The sequence below is a fragment of the Bos grunniens genome, chromosome 3, assembly GCF_055505025.1.
Source record: "Bos grunniens cultivar Pamir isolate PY7600 chromosome 3, Bosgru_T2T1.0, whole genome shotgun sequence".
In the NCBI taxonomy this organism is placed as follows: Eukaryota; Metazoa; Chordata; class Mammalia; order Artiodactyla; family Bovidae; genus Bos; species Bos grunniens.
The window spans coordinates 13,088,366-13,104,977 of NC_141167.1; the positions used below are offsets into that span (position 1 = coordinate 13,088,366).

General features: G+C 44.3%; 1 protein-coding gene across 3 annotated transcripts in view; it reads right to left on the reverse strand.

Annotated features, from left to right (window-relative positions):
• Positions 1–16,612, reverse strand: part of GNL2 (G protein nucleolar 2) — a 24,271-nt gene extending 7,659 nt beyond the window's left edge. For 2 of the 3 annotated variants that reach the window (XM_086394229.1, XM_086394231.1), the window contains exons 1-9: positions 16,412–16,612; positions 14,638–14,722; positions 13,364–13,458; positions 11,651–11,790; positions 8,433–8,617; positions 5,322–5,388; positions 4,250–4,408; positions 3,601–3,714; positions 287–415 (exon numbers count right to left, since the gene is read on the reverse strand). In XM_086394229.1, the coding sequence (XP_086250355.1) occupies positions 287–415; positions 3,601–3,714; positions 4,250–4,408; positions 5,322–5,388; positions 8,433–8,617; positions 11,651–11,790; positions 13,364–13,458; positions 14,638–14,722; positions 16,412–16,475 (1,038 nt within the window). In that variant the 5' untranslated portion in view covers positions 16,476–16,612. The remainder of the gene's footprint in view (positions 1–286; positions 416–3,600; positions 3,715–4,249; positions 4,409–5,321; positions 5,389–8,432; positions 8,618–11,650; positions 11,791–13,363; positions 13,459–14,637; positions 14,723–16,411) is intronic. The other variant, XM_086394230.1, reaches the window with a different exon arrangement.

The following is a 16,612-nucleotide window of genomic DNA, read 5'->3' on the forward strand; positions in this document are numbered from 1 at the left end:
TTTTCTCTAGTTTTGTTTATCAAAGCAAAAGGTTGGAGTGACAAGAAAACAGGACTCAAGTGGCACACAGCAAACCATGCCCAAAGCAGGCAGTGGCACACAGAGCACCCTCAGTCTTATCAAAAGGGCAGAAACAGCTCCAGGACATCGCCACCTGCGACAAGGAGACCAAACTCCCAGCGGAAATCTTCATCCGAGAGAGGCAGACAGACATCTCCATGTCCTGAATTACCACCCTCCGTGGGAAATAAGTCAGAGTAAATAAGGCCCCTCGAGCCAGATGTACCTTTGTTTCACCTGCGATGGGGGCCACGTTGCAGACCTTCTTGGAGCGCAGTGTGTTTATCACAGAGCTCTTGCCAACGTTTGGATAGCCAATGAACCCCACGCTGATCTGCTTCTTGTCAGTGTGCAACTGTTCAAAGAAAAGAATACACACCACACACACCTGGAGTGAGTGTCTTGGGACAAACAGGTTGTGTTACTTTGCTGCCATGAAGAATACAGTACAAAACTACCGATGCGACTTGATTTAAAGCCCAGACATGCACCACCAGCCTATTCTGAGTGGGCTGCATACACATCCTCATTAATAAATCAGAGGTGAGTCAGCGCCTCAGTCACTCACGTGAGACTATTCTTGAATGTTCTAAGGTTGAAAGTATGTAGGCTGAGAAACAAAGAAAGAAACAGCTCGTCAGCCATCAGTGTAGAAGAATGCTGTCCACTGATACATGTCTTAAGGGAGGAGAACCTCAGCAGATGTACCAATCCTACGACCCACCCCTCCTCTTCTCTGCACACCACATTTTGCATTTTCACTGCCAAAGACAAACGGCAAAAGAAAAGAAAGGCAGTCTCAAAAGCTAGATAGCTGGGTGAGAGCCTCAAGGAGGCAGAGCTCAAGTAGAGTCTACAAATCAATGGGGGCTTCTGACTAGAGACAGAGGACTGAACATCCATGATTGCCTCACTCCCTCCACAAACCCCCTGGAACCACAGCAGTGAGAATTCACACACACACCCTCACACCCACAGAGCCAACAGCAGTGTGAATTCACATCCCCTCCACCCCTACGCCTGGTCCCCAGAGAGCCAAACACATAAAACGGAAGCATGAGCTAGAGATGAGACAAAACAAACTAATGTGTGATGTTAACAGAATATTACCAGTTAAAAAGCAGTATCTAACTTGACCCACTACAAAATACGAAAGCTACGTGGCTGCAAAGGTAGAAAAACTAAAAATGCATCAAATACACTGCAAAATGCAGGAATACAGGCCTTGGGAACGGGCAGTACAGTCCTCTCTAAGGCTGGGACTCAAATCCAGAGGACTGACCAGTGGACTGTCTGTACAGATAGTCACACCTCTCCTTCCCCTGCCCAGCACAGGCGTCCCAACTTCTCTGCCCCGGAGGCTTAGGAGACAATAACTGTTTTGGAACCCTGTATGTCTGAAAATATTCCTAATTTTCAGGCCTGACAAGGACCCTAGATTTAGACATGACAGTTGCTGAAAGCAAGTGTTCAACGTCTAAATACTGAATAGGGCAACTCCAGGCCCCTACTCCCACTGCACTCCTAGAATCCTGGCAACCAAGTCCACACACCCCCGAGCTGGAGACAGGAAGACTCCCTTCTAGGGAAACTCACAGGTCCAGGAGTAAGATCTACAGACGGGGACTTCCCTGATGAGTCAGTGGTTAGGGCTCAGCACTTCCACTGCAAGGGGCACAGGTCTGATCCCTGGTCAGGGATCTAAGATTCTGCATGCTGCATGGGGCAGCTAAAATAATAAGAATAGACCTACAGAGAGCAACATCTAGAGTGTCCTCCAACGAAATTCTGGTTTCTTCCCAGTCACCCTACGGTAAAGCCTCTCAACAAGCCTACCCCCTGCATAAAGCTTCTATAGCCTTTTTTTTTTGGTGGCTCACTCTTAAACATGGAGAACCAAGAATAAGCAGACACTGCACGTGTGACTCTAGTAGAAAAGACAGGAAAACAGCAACCTGGAAGAGACAGCATCAATGTAGGAAAATGTGGAGGACAATTCCCCAACACCACTATACTCATCGTCCTCAGACAGAGAAGCCAGTGAACCCGTGAAACAAAAACAGGCTGTTAAAGCGGGGAGGGCAACTCGGAGTTAAATAAGAGCTTTCGGAAGTTAAACATTAAAAGTGAGAGGCAAAACATTTCATGATAGAACAGCTAAATGACCGAATCAAGGTAACTGCCCAGAAAATTGGACAAAATGTCATAAATGTACTGAAGCAAAGAAAATTCAACAATTGGGACTTCCCTGGCAGTGCAGTGGTTATAACTCTGCACATCCACTGCAGGGGGCATGGGTTTGCTCCCTGGTCGGGGAACTAAAACCCCACAAGCCACGTGGCAAGGCCAAAAAAAAAAACCAAAGAAGATTCAATGTGGTACCTTCAACATTCTAAGAACAAATGGTGTGAGGGTAGAATGAAGAAATTTGCAGAAGGCAAGGTCTCAAAAAAATGTTCCCCGAAGTACTCTTCCTCAGAAAGCTTTTGGAAAACACATTCCATCAAAAGGAAGGAGTAAACCAAGAAAGAAAAGAGATTCAATGAACAAGGGAGTCAACACAGGAAACAGCCATATGAATTCTGATGATGGTGAAAGACCCCAGGAAGACCCGGCAGCAGTTTGGGATGTGGCCCCACCTGGACGGGAGGTGCTGGACACTCTGAAAGTTCCCACGCTATCAAGGATTTGGTGACACGTCAGTGAGAAAGCAGAGCTACTTAACACCAGATAAAACTGAAGGTCCTATTAGAAAGGAATTATAATCATAGCATCGTGGATCAGCAGGGACTGACACTTCGGTCATAATACTGTAAACACTGAGCAAATAGTAGTTTAACCAAATGCCGTACAAGGACACAGGAAGTGGGGAGAGAGGACGGGGTAAGAAACCTTACTCTGACTTTCCATAGCAGGAGCTTAACAAACGCGTAAAACTGAGCAGGGTGGGGAATGAAGAAACAAACTCATAAGCGTGTACAAAAACATGGAAGAAAATGCCAGAAGTAACAGCCATGAATTTCTTCTGGGAAGCAGGGAAGGGTAGGACAGAGGTCATGTATCCTTGTTAGAAGCCAGATAAGATGAACTGAACTCATGAATACAGAGTCACAGGTGCAGAACAGGAAATTTCAAGAAGGTCTGCTTTCAGGGCCTCCCTGAGGAACTAGTATCTGACCAGGGATCAGAGGCTGGAGTCCAGCAGGGTCCCTTCTAGGCAGAGGGGAGAGAATGCATGGCCCAGGAGCCCAGAGTGGAGAGAGTGTTAGGAGGGGGCAGGTCATCAACCCGAGCAGAGGGTGGACCATTCGACTCCAGGGACATGGCAGAAAGCAAAGCGATGTTCGTCGGGGAAGGGGGTACAGGCTGAGCTAGAGAGCATCTGAGGATCCCCTGAGGCTCTGTGAGTGTTTACATCTCCAGAACACACCATTCTCACTACCGAGAAGATGTGGGAGGTGAGATGCACTCTGGGAAGAGAAATTCTCACACTAACCCACAGCCTTCCAACTCCAGGAGGGGCAGGCCAGGTTTCGATACCTTTCCAAACTGCCGCAGAAGCTGAATAAACGCTCCTTTGCCAAAGGGGTTAGTAAGACTCGCGTGGAAAGCAAGCGTCGGGTAATCCTGGGAGAGGACGGCAACCCATCGTTTCTAAAGGGAGACAAGAAAAGAAGCTGGTAAATTGGAAGTTGTTTATTTACAGCACAGGAAGAACCAGAGAGCGAATGGCAGGACAGTGCTTCACATACACAGCTGTCCAAGGAAAATGCTAGCTGTACTTCTTTGAAATATTTTTTCAAGTATGACAGTTGATGCTGTTTTTTGCCTTATAAACACAAAACAGTATTCCCAAAATGCCTTCACTGTTACTAAATGCAATTAACCTAACATAATGTGAAATGGGCCAGGGGCTGCAGCTGCCGCACCTTCTAAAGGGCCCACACCAGTCCTCCTGTGGGCACTGCAGCTGTGCCACTGCCAACCATCAGGGATCAAAGGTAACTGCCCATCATCAATGAAGCCCATTTGAGCTTTGCTCTCAGTGAAGACACCTCAGTGACCACAACCTCAACAGTGCAACACTTTATCTGCTGCCCCAAATCCTACTGATCACGCTGCCTACTTATTCATGGATAACGAGCCACGTGGCCTTGGTTATCTGTTCCGCATTAGCAGCTGTACTTACCGTTGCCCAGGTTGGAACAAGGTCACATTTGTTAAGAACAAAAATGAGATGTTTCCAGGGTTTCTCTTTTTTCAGGTAAGTCTCAATGTGAGGGGAACGTGTACCCATTGGATCTCTAGCATCAAGAACTTGAACCACAACATCTGATGAATCTATCACCTGCAAATTCAAAGAAGCAAAAGTGATTTGCTACAGTAGTACAAAGGCAAAATGAAAGCCAGAAGGCATTTAAGGGAACCTGGGAAAAATAAAGCAACAACACGGATAACCTCTCAACAGTCTTACAAGGAGGGCAGGTTGTAGCCAATCGCAAAACCCAGTAGTCAGTATTCTAAAAAGTGCTTTTCATCCTGTGGGTATCTGAAACTTGTCAAAATTTCAAGCAGAACTGGCTTGGATGAAACCAGTCTATTTCACGACTGCTATGCAACAGTGAGTAGAATCATTTACTTCTTAAACCTCTAAGTTTCCATGTTATAAGTGTTATGTATTTTACCAAAAACTAAAAAATTGCGTTTGCCTTCATGGTACTAGTTTCATTATGTTACCGTTTAATTACGTGACTCTACTTGGAAGATTTTTTTTTACTGAGAACATTACTCAAATTCAGCTCAGCTAGTTGAACAGCACTGGACCAGGACTCAGGAGACACAAAGCCCCCTGCACTAACTACCCGGGTGAGCTGGGGAAGGTACTCAAGCTTTCCAGACCTGCGTTCTCGTCTGCAAAACAAGAGGGCTGGACTAAGGAATTTAAAAATTTTCATGCAGCTCTAACCTGTATAATAAATCTCAGTAGGAATATCATTTTAGCAGGCAATCCAAAGAAATATCAATATGAACAGAGAATATATGAATCCATGTAATTTGGGCTGTTACTATTATGTTAGTAATAAAGAAAAACGCAGTTATCTAGAACAACAGTAGTATGTGCAAAGCCATATCCATCCTGGTTTCTCCATGGAGAGAGGATGGATGGATGGACAGAGCATCAGTGGGGCCAAGTCTGTTTTCTCACATAAGATTATGAAGGCCAAAGGAACCACTCAATGAGAGAAAATTTAAAGTCTTACCTTGTAGAGCTCACCCCATATTCTTTTAGACTGTCCCTTTTTAAATATCTCTTCTTGGGCTTCATTTCTAAATAAGAAAGCAACCAAAGTGAGCAACTGATGCACTATAACGATTAAAAGGATATTTTAAGGAAAAATCAATCATGTGCTCAGGCAATAGGGTATCAAGACTAGTTGTTATCAACATTGGTAATGACTAGAGAAATGCAAATCCTAACTACAATGAGGTATATCTCACACCAGTCAGAATGGCCATCATCAACAAGTTTACAAAAAATAAATGCTGGAGAGGGTTTGAGAAAAAGGACCTCTCCGACACTGTTCATGGAAACGTAAATTGATACAGCCACTATGGAGAACAGTATGTGGGTTCCGTAAAAAACTAAAAACAGAGAAAATATATGTCTAGAGAAAATCGTAATTCAAAAGGAGGGATGAACCTCAGTATTCAATGCAGCACTATCCACAATAGCCAGGATGTGGAAGCAACCTCCATGTCCACTGACAGAGAAACAGATAAAGAAGATGTGGTACATATATACAATGGACTACTACTCAGCCATAAAAAGGAACACAATAGTGCCATATGCAGAGATGTGGATGTACCCAGAGACTGTCATACAGACTGAAGTAAGATAGAAAGAGATAAATATTGTGTAGTATTGCTTGTGTTAGAATCTAGAAAAATGGTACACATGAATTTATTTGCAAAGCAGAAACAGAGTCACAGATGCAGAAAACAAACTTATGGTTACCAAGTGGGGAAAGGGGGGTGGGATGAACTGGGGGATTGGGAGAGACATGTGTGCACTACTATGTATAAGACAGATAGCTGCACGAGGACCTCCTCCGTACAGCACAGGGGCTCTACTCAAAGCTCTGTGGTGGGGCTTCCCGGGGTCCAGTGGTTACAAATCGGCCCTGCAAAGCACGGGGTGTGAGTTTAACCCCTGATCGGGGAACTAAGATCCCATATGCTGTGGGCAACTAAGCCCAGGTGACAGTTACTGAGCCCACGAGCTGCAGCTACTGAAGCCTGCGTGCCCTAGTCCATTCTCCACAGTGAGAGAAGCCCCCAGTGAGAAGCCTGCACACCGCAGCCAGAGACACCTCCGCTCGCCACACCAGAGAAAGGCCAAGTGCAGCAACAAAGACCCCGTGCAGCAAACATAAATGATAAATATATATATATATAAATTTAAAGAGGCAGCTACAATTTAGGCAGTCTGTCACAGAGAATTATGAAAAGGAAATCAGCAGTACGTGAAATGTAATTCACATGCCACAGCTCCAAAAGAGAGTGAAACTTTGCTGGTAAGGTTGAGAATGTTTACTAGCCTCAAAGATATTTACCCAATGTCTCTGACACAAAAAAATAGTTTTATGTTTCCCCTACTGCTGACTGAGGGCTTCCCTGGTGGCTCAGATAGTAAAGAATCTGCCTGCAATGCTGGAGACCCAGGTTCAATTCCTGAGTGGGGAAGACCCCCCTGGAGAAGGGAATGGCCATCCACTCCAGTATTTTTGCCTAGAGAATTCCATGGACAGAGGAGCCTGGTGGGCTACAGTCCATGGGGTTGCAAAGAGTCGGATATGATTGAGAACTAACATTATTGCTGACTGTACCTTTTTGAGGTGGAAAAAATTCAAATCAGCAGAAACATACAAAGTTCAAAAAGCTCTAGGAAAAAATGAACTCGTTGCGTCTTCCTGCTTGGTCTCAAGTGGCTCGACTTTACCTCCAGGAGTCCAGGGTTAGCGATGGGCGGAGGACAGCACCGAGGCGGTGGCGCTGATGCAGGGACAGCACGTTTCCACCAGTGTGCCTGAGGGACGTGGGAGGGGGCACCGGGAGCACCAGACTGGAAGACCCTCTCCGGAGGGCAATGGGGCAGCCACTGATCAAAACCCTGCCTACTCTTGGACACTGTCCTTTCCCCTAAGAATTTATCCTTGGGGGGCAATTCAGGATGAGAGAGAATTAGTCACACTGACATTTTACCCTACAATCATCTACCACAGGGGAAAACTTTGAATAGTATAAATCTCCAAATGTGGAACTGGCCACGACAAAAACCTGCTCTGACGTGAAACATTATACTGCTGTTGACTAAGTACTGACATGGAAATATATTCTTAATTGAGAAAAATACATTAAAAGCAAGTTAAAATACAGTCTTAAAGTATTGCATTTATAAGTAAAAACTCCACATTAGAAACGTCTAATGTGTGTGTGTGTATGTGTATATATATGTATATATGTGTGTGTGTATATATATATAAATATATATATATTTATATGCTTCCCAGGTGGCACTGCTGGTAAAGAACCTGACTGCCAGTGCTGGAGACATAAGAGACGTGGGTTCAATTCCTGAGTTGGGAAGAACCCCTGGAGAAGGGCATGGCAACCCACTCCAGTATTCTTGCCTGGAGAATCCCCGTGGACAGAGACACAACTTAGCATGCACGCATACATACACACACACACACACACACACACACACACACACACATATATCCTTGAATGATTCTTGATCTCCTTTTGGGTATGAACCCCAATGAAAGTATGATGAAAGTTATGGATCCTTTTCCTCTCCCTCCTCTTCCCTAAAAACAACAAAACCTCACTACTTTTATGTATGCATAAAAGTTCTCCATATTATCTTCAGAGGGTCACAGAAACCTCAAAGGCCATCCATGAACCCCGCTCAGTGACCCAGAGACTCTGATTAAGGAAATCCTGATAGTCACCAAAATATTAATAACAACAGAGGTGGTGGAATTAGGAGTTCTTCTTTTCTTTCTACTGTATTTCCAATTTAACTATATTTTTTAAAATTGCCTGTGACAGAATATACTGCTATTATTACGAAGAAAGTGTCACTTATTTTTATTTGGGGGGATTAAGAGGCCAATAGTAAATCATCTACCTTAAATTATCTTCCATCTGGCCCCAACCAAGTTCACTAATTTTTCTAGTATAAGGGAAGAGGCTAACTCCATCTATGAGATAAGTCACTGAGCTTCTTGCAGGTAAATAACTGTATAGAAGATGTCTGTTTTACAAAAGAGCAAATGCTGACATGTGCACCAACTTCAAAACAGTACCTCACACCAGTGTCTTCAGCTACCAAGTCACGATCCTTGCCCTGGTCATAGCTCTCAGTGGATGTTTCTGCATTTTCTATAAGTGACTGCATATCACTTGCAAGTAAATTTGGCCGCTTCCTCTGCGCTTTGGGGCCAAATGTTGTTTCGAAGCTTTCAGTATCAAGGATGTGCACCTTTGCATTCTAAAGAGAAAGGAGAATTATAGGTAATGCTAAACAAAGCACAGAGAAAAAGCAAAAAGTTCAAAACCTACCCAGGAAAGGCTTTCTGCTCTCATTTTCACAAAGCTCAACCCATACCAAAATATGTAACATGAATACAGCCTGACTTCTCATCAGAAATGCTTATTTAAATAGCAAACACACTTGTTCCCCTCTTCTTCAAGTTCTGTAAGCTTCCTTGGAGAAATACAAAATACAAATAATCGAAGCAAATATGAATAGCTGTGTGTAAGACTTGCCAAAACTCAGCTTTATTTCATTTATCATAAACTTTTAGTCAAATGTAATTAAGGCTACAATCCTGAAAATTAGCTTCTCTTTTCTAACCCCCTTTTCCTCTTAAAGTTTTCAAACAAGTGCATAAAATTCGCCAAATTCACAGATTTTGTCAAGGACAATCATACTCAAATTTGTGTTTTTTTTTTAAACCAACTGTAAATGCCAACTTTTTCCTGGAAGTTAATTTCTTTCATGGCTAAAAGGAACTGCTTGTTTTGTAAGATGCGTTTTAGTTTCAGATAACATTTTCCCTAATTTAGGTAACGTTTTTATTAAATGCACATGGAAAGTCTTCAGATGAAAAAATCTAGCAAAACTCCAAAATAATAGTTTAGATGCGATAAGAGGAACCTGATCCTAACTAGAATTTGATGTGCCTATAAAGGAGCTACGAGCAGAGGAATTTTTGAAGCAGGATGAAAGTCACAGTCCGAGTTAGGATCTATCACATAACAGTATGTTGTTAATAGCCAGCAGAGAATATTCTAAGTTTAAAAAAACAAAATCACCTTCTGTCCTCAGTATAGGCTCCTCTGTAAGCACCAGCTACGAAATTCAGAAGACAGAACAACCCCATGGCTTCTAAACAGAATCCCCTCCAACTCCTAAAGATCCTTCAGATATTATCATTTTCTCAGAGTCTCTAACCCATCTCTTAGTTTACTTTTACTCACTACACTCCAACAAGGGAACATCCCCACACAAAACAGTCACATTTCATATGAAAACTAGGTTCTAAAGTCACTGGGAAAATTATGACCAAAATTATCCTTGAAAATCTCTTAGCCTATAAAATACAGTATACCTGGATCTGTGTCTGTAAACCTATACCTCAGGAAGTACAATGTAGTGATATGCAGGGTACAAGAAAATACACAAAGTACGCTGCAGTATTTTGACTGTAGTATTGCTATAGAAACACAGTAATTATTATGCACATACAGGTGAACGTGCAAAAGTTAAAAGTACATCTGATTTGACTACGTATGTGCGTGCGGGTGTGAGCTCAGTCACGCTCGACTCTGTGCAATTCCATGGACTCCAGTCCGCCAGGCTCCTCTGTCCACGGGCCTTGACCGCACTGTGCAGCACATCTCAGAATCAGATTCTATACTGAGCAGTGGACACTGTGGTGGCGCAGGGGCAAAGAAGCCACTTGCCAATGCAGGAGATGCAACAGACTTGAGTTTGATCCCTGGGCTGGGAAGATCCCCTGTAGAAGGAAATGGTAACCCACTCCAGTATTCTTGCCTGGGAAATCCCATGGACAGAGGAGCCTGGAGGGCTGTAGTCCATGGGGTCTCAGAGTCAGACATGACTGAACGACTGAGCACACACAAACACACGCAAGGTTTGTCAAGGCCAGAGCAGGAAACTCGCCAGTTACTCTGAGTACCTGCACCAAAATGCAAGCTGGCCGCTGCAGCCACGGGCCCTCCGATCTACACCATCAGACCTTTACACACTGCATTTTAAAAACACCGAACAACTGGCATGTGCAACAAAGCAGTAAATCCACAATAGAGCTTCTCTGTTCTTCTCATGAACAGGACTCAACAGTTTGTTAAAAGATGGCTTTAGGGAGAACAGACGGAGAGAACAAGAGAAATGGCAACTCGTCTGTGTTTCACGAATTACACCCATGTGTTTCCCTGACAGAAAACAGTCACTCCGCTAATAGGTGCCATTCTTCTAGTCCGTCACAGAACAAAGCGTAATTGACAAAACCCGAGGCAATAACCAGGCCCTGGGTTTTATTCTGTTCTGCAAGTAAACACTTCTCTTTGAACTGTTTAATTCTTGTATGTATGTCAATGTTTTCTGCCCCTCCTGATGCTGGAACCGAAGCTCTGTGCTGTAACTGATGGATATTTGGGGAAATTACTATTCAGTTCATGTAAAAACGTGCAGGCAAGCTTTAGGCCACTTCTCTGGTTCCCTGTGAAACTCACTCCACTAGAGCCAGATTCAGTCCTTACTGCACTTTGAACTTCATCGATTTTAACAACCAATCTGACAAGTACCCTTTCCTTCCGGGGACGAGACTCTTCAAGGAACTCACTGAAGCTGAAAGTACTCAACACCAAAGTCTCCTTTCCTACCAACCCAGTCCTAATTCTACATTTCCCCAAAGTTTGATGCAATTACCACTTAAACTAGTTTGCCTGCAAAAACTTTAAAAAATGGTATTGGTGATAGCCATGATCTGCTGCTGCTGCTGCTACTAAGTCGCTTCAGTTGTGTCCGACTCTTCGCAAGCCCATGGACTGCAGCTTACCAGGCTCCTCCATCCATGGGATTTTCCCGGCAAGAGTACTGGAGTGGGGTGCCATTGCCTTCTCCGAGCCATGATCTATCTATTTAGCTCTAATTAAGTGGCGGCCTAAGTGCTTGCTTTGTGCCAAGAGCCTTAATGGATTTTTCATCTGCATCCAATCACCTAGGGAAGTGAAAGCTCACAGAGACACCCAAGGCCACAGAAAGGGCCACAGTAAAAAGGTTAAAAGTCAGGCCTGTACTCTGGTCCACCATGCTATCGAACCTCTCTGACAGAATTCGGTTCATGCTGAAGGTGAGACCTTTAATAACAGCGAAAGCAGAAGTCTCAGAAAGCGCATCGGTACTGCATCAGGCACTATTCTCTATAGAAAAAGCAAGAGCTAAATATGGTAGAGAGGGATCTGTGTCGTCTGCCAGGGACACCCTCTGTCTTACATGAGGCCGGATTCGATCATGGAGAAGAGACATGGGTAACTTGCTTTGCTTCATGACAACTTTGTATGGATCCTTCAAGACTGTGTCCATTTCCTCTTGAAATTTTTGTAATGATGACTGCTTAATCACACGTGTATTTCCTGTTTTACAAAAGAATGTTGCTGTTTAATAAATTGCTCCTTATTGCTTTTGCCTCCATCTTCCCAATGACACAGTGAAAGGCAAGATTTTTAAATTGCCCTCACTTACCCAAACACCTGACACATCTACCCTAAAGCCATTTTCAAACTTAAAAGGAAAAAACCAAAAAACACAAAAACTGCCTCTCTTGCACTCATACACAACGAACTAAATCACCAACCCAGACACACAAAGGGTTTCAGTGGTTTTCCAAGTCCAATTTCCAGACTGGACAAAACTGAAAAATTAACATCACTGAATGGAACTGAGATTTGACAGATGCCCCACTTCCGGCTAGACGTGGCAAAGAAATTTGGAGCCAATCACAGCTGATCAGGTAGTATACGCAGAGAATCCCAGCACAGCACCTCCTAAGAGTCATCGCTCCTGTTTTGATTAAGAAAGCTTAAAGGAACTGTTACAATAACCAACCAAGCCCTGCAAGGAAACAAAATAAAACTATGTAACACCTCCCGGAGCACACCTTGGAAGTGAGAGACTTGGAAATGTGAGACTAAAAGGCACATTGCGGCACACATGCCAAACTCCAGGGGAAGACCGCGCCGGCAGGGATGGCGGCAGTGACAGCAGTTAATGCTTCTACTGTACGACTTACTGGGCACTATTCTAGACACTTATACATCACCTGTTAACTCACTCAATTACCACAGCAGACCTACAAAACAGGAGCTATTTCTGTCTTCATTTTGCAGATGGAAAACTGACAAGCACCCTTAAGAACTTGCTCACGGTCCCAGACAGGGTAGAACGAGGACTTGCACCAGGAGGTCTGGATCTAGAGTCACAGGACCTTGCCACCGTGCTAAAGGCCTCTTCTCTGGGACACTTTCCTGTGCTGCAGTTTTCTAGGGGATACCCGTCCCACCCAGAGATGTTACGAGATGGTCAAGGATAGTTCAAACAGCAGGCAAACAATGGGGCCTGGCCACCTGACATGTCCACACAGCTGGCAGAGCTGAGGGAAAGGCTGAGAGCCCCAATGGAGATGAACGTGGGGTTTCCAAAGGAAGAAATCCTGCCTCCCCACTGCCTCTGGAGACAGCCACTCGCTCCCAGGAAGGACTAACGAGGGGTCCTTTCATTGTCACTCAGTCCAAATACAACTGCACTGAGATAAAGGGTTTCAGAGGAACTCCAGGCTAAAGGCACAAACACACCTCAAGGCACCTCTCAAACAGTCATCTCTCCAGGCGATCAGAAATTAGAAGAGGAACACAGGAGCGCTCCGAGGTCTGTGAATGCTAGTCATTAAGGACGATCTCGTCTGTCTAAGAGGTTCACTCTCAGTGAACAATGATGAGCTCTTTTCAAAAGAGGAAGCCATTTATGAAAGCCACCGGTACCACTTTTCTCTGCATTTTTCCCATGGCAGGGGCTTCTTATCTCATTCCTTTCTCACACTGTCCTTGACAGTTTCCCAAAACCCCAACACCTTTTAGACATCTGAACATTCTACCCTTTCCCACACAGTGCACATTTTCTAGGGCAAAAGTAGCAGAGGGTCATACTCACCAAACCACTTAATGTTTGGCTCCACTCTTGCCACTGTGCCAGAAGCCACCGTTGACTGATACTGCAGAGGCTTAATCACTTTACCACGGCTGTTCCTAAATGAAGGAAACAAAAGATTTGGGTTGAGGACAGAAAAAAGACAAGGGCAAATTTCGGTTTACAGAATACTCTTTCCAACAAAAGGACCTCCCCCCACCCCGCTTTCCTGGTTTTAAGTGATCATGAAATACAGATTTTGGTAAACAAAAAGTCCTTCGACATTCAAAACAGATTGCCCCAAGCCATTTAACCTCTTGCAACAGAGCACGTAATGATTTTTGCTCGATGAATAACAACTAATGCCCGTGTTTAAAAATCTGTTTACTGTTTGCTTTTAAATAAAAAGTCACATACTTGAGCCTTTTTAGGATAATCATTTAAAGGCTGGTTTAAATGAATTTTGAGTAGAGGGTGATTTATGCTGGAACTCAAAATTCTAAAACAAACTGCAGAGTAGGTGACTAAAGCAGATTGAGTTCATTGACGTTTGTGTTTTAGACACATCTTTTAGAACGGATGAAGAATCCAATTACCAAACAAATTAAGACCAGCTCACAAAATGTCAGAGTCAGCAAGTCCCTGTGGTCAAGGCTGCCTCAGCAGAACTCAGAGTTGTGATGAGTGTTCAAGTGCCACAGTGTGGTAATCTAAAGTCTGGCCTTAAAAAACAACTTTTTTGGCTGCTTTCATGACACTGCCCTATATGCTTTGTTCAAGAAAAGCAGATTTCTATCTGATGGACATTTACCCTGAGATGTAACACACGATTTGTGGAGGCCAAAGCTGTGAGGAACAGGGCTACTGTAGGGTAAGGACTATGACATGATCACTATTTCACCACTCACTACCCATGTCTCTAACTCAAAATTCACAGTTGATCATATAAAACAGTATTTGAAAACACGCTCAGCTGAACAAATGTTGAGTGCCTGCTCCAGGCAAAGCATCAGGAAGATTCTGTATGATTCTGACACATAACTGTTCCTAATGTACCAGTTTCTTAATTTCTTAATGTTTGATCTTAGTTTAATCAACAGCAAAATAGACAGTAATTCTTGCTTTACATCTCAGAGAGAAAGAGAAAGACAAATTAGGATAGCAATGCTGGCTTGGTATCACATTTGGGGATGCCTATTTGGGGAAAGTGGGGGTGGGACTATCAAGGGCTTCACAGGTGCAGCTACAAGTCCAGGGCAGGAAGGGAAGAGGGAGGGGACAACAGTGTCCAGGCTCACCTGCGCTCCTTCTGTCTGTACATATTCAGGCGTCGAATTGTGGCCCGGTCCCTCATGTTGTGACCTCCTGCTCCCTGCACTCGATCTAGGAAACACAAGAGTAGTCTGCACACTGTTTGATAACCAACAAGTCTAACTATAGCCATTGCTTTAAGCACACCAACCAGTTCATTGCAAGTAGGCAAGCTGCCAACTCAGTGCAAAATCTCCACTTTCTCCATGTGTTGCTCCAACAGAATCATTCCTGGAAGCTACATGGTATGACAAAGCTGACCTAATCTTGAATCCTCCGTAGGACTGTTTTGAAAATGATAACAGGTAATGTTTCTGAGCACTATTATGGCACTGTGCTATCCATGTTAGAGGCATCGTCTTATAATCCATACAATAATCCTATAAGGAGGGACACATTATCCCCACTGTGCAGGTTAAGAAACTGAGGCACAGTGGGCAGCCATCCTGTACAAAGACAAAGATGGCACAGACAGAATTTGAACAAAAGCACTGGATCACCATCTCTGCTCTTAACCACTAAGATGCCTACGTCTGGGTCTCAGTTGAACAAATACTGAGTACCTGCTCCAGGAAAAGCACTGTGAAGGTTCTGTACGATTCTGATACCTAAGTGTTCCCAATGTACCAGGTTCTTAATTTCTTAATGCTTGATCTTAGTTTACTCAACAGAAAAATAGACAGTAATTTTTGCCTTACACCTCAGAGAGAAAGAGAAAGACAAACTAGCATAGTAATACTAGCTTCACATTTGGGGATGCCTTCCCTGGTGGGCTACAGTCCACAGGGTTGCAGAGTCAGACGTGACTATCAACTGAGCATCAAGTCGCCTGTCTACTCCTTAAGTCATGCGGTAGAAAACAGGCTGAAACCACAGGACTGGCGGCTCTGCTGCTCACTAAGGTGTCAACTGTGAGAAGCCACTTCCCCTATTTTGGCTCAGTCTCTTCACCTATAACATCATGATCTCTAAGGGCCTTTTCAGGCTTAATACTGTAAGATGCCAGTCTACACAAACTGAATAATTTAGCAGCAGTCCAGGGAAAATATTAAACATGAATTAAAACCAAAACCTTTAAGCCATATTTTAATATGTTTGATTAACTAAACCCAAATGGCAAGGACTCTCACAAGGGCTATCTTGTTCACTCCGTGGTGGAACCTCAAAATTCATACACATCTCCAAAAACATCTTTCCTGACACAACCATATTTACTTATCTGTAACGTTTTCTATGCACTTGGACGACCCCAAGAGCTAAATCTACAGTCCTTTTCTCATTTAAACCGCCAAAGGTAAGGTGGCAGGCAAGTGTGGCCAAGTATAAAAGGCCAGTTGGATGGGTCTACATCACTTTTATCTGACTTTATCTAACTTACTTCTAGCAATTCCTTGAGCTGTACTCATTCAAGACTGACCTATACTGGGGGAGGGGCTTCAACACCCGACACACAGGAAAACAAGAAAAGGTCAAATTTAAGTGCCCCTTCCAACTCTGAGCTTCCCAGTCTCACCTTGGAGACTCCCCAAGGCTGCCAGGCCTGAGAGTTCCCTTTCCCGGCTTTAGACCTGGTGCCCGGCATCTACCCTTAACAGGCGCGCCAGACTCAGCCCTCTTCAGTGCCTCTGAACAAGAAATCACCTTCTCCCTTCTCATACCCAAAGGCCACAGTGCTTGAAGTCACTCCAAGCAAGGCCACTCGGAGTTCCTAACCCCAAGCTTCCTCAAAGCCCCACCCTCCGCAAGCCCAGCCGCCCGTACCGGGATTTGTGCTGGCATTAGAGAGGTTGATAGTGCTCCGTCCTTTGTACTTGGGCTTCACCATCTTGCCGACAGGACTGGTACCAGACCGCTGGACCCGGCCTGCGTGGGGTACAAAAGCTCGTAACTTCCCGAACCGGACCGAGGAAACTCGCGCGAACCACGCTGGACCGCGTGTGCGGGACGACGTCACTTCCGCTC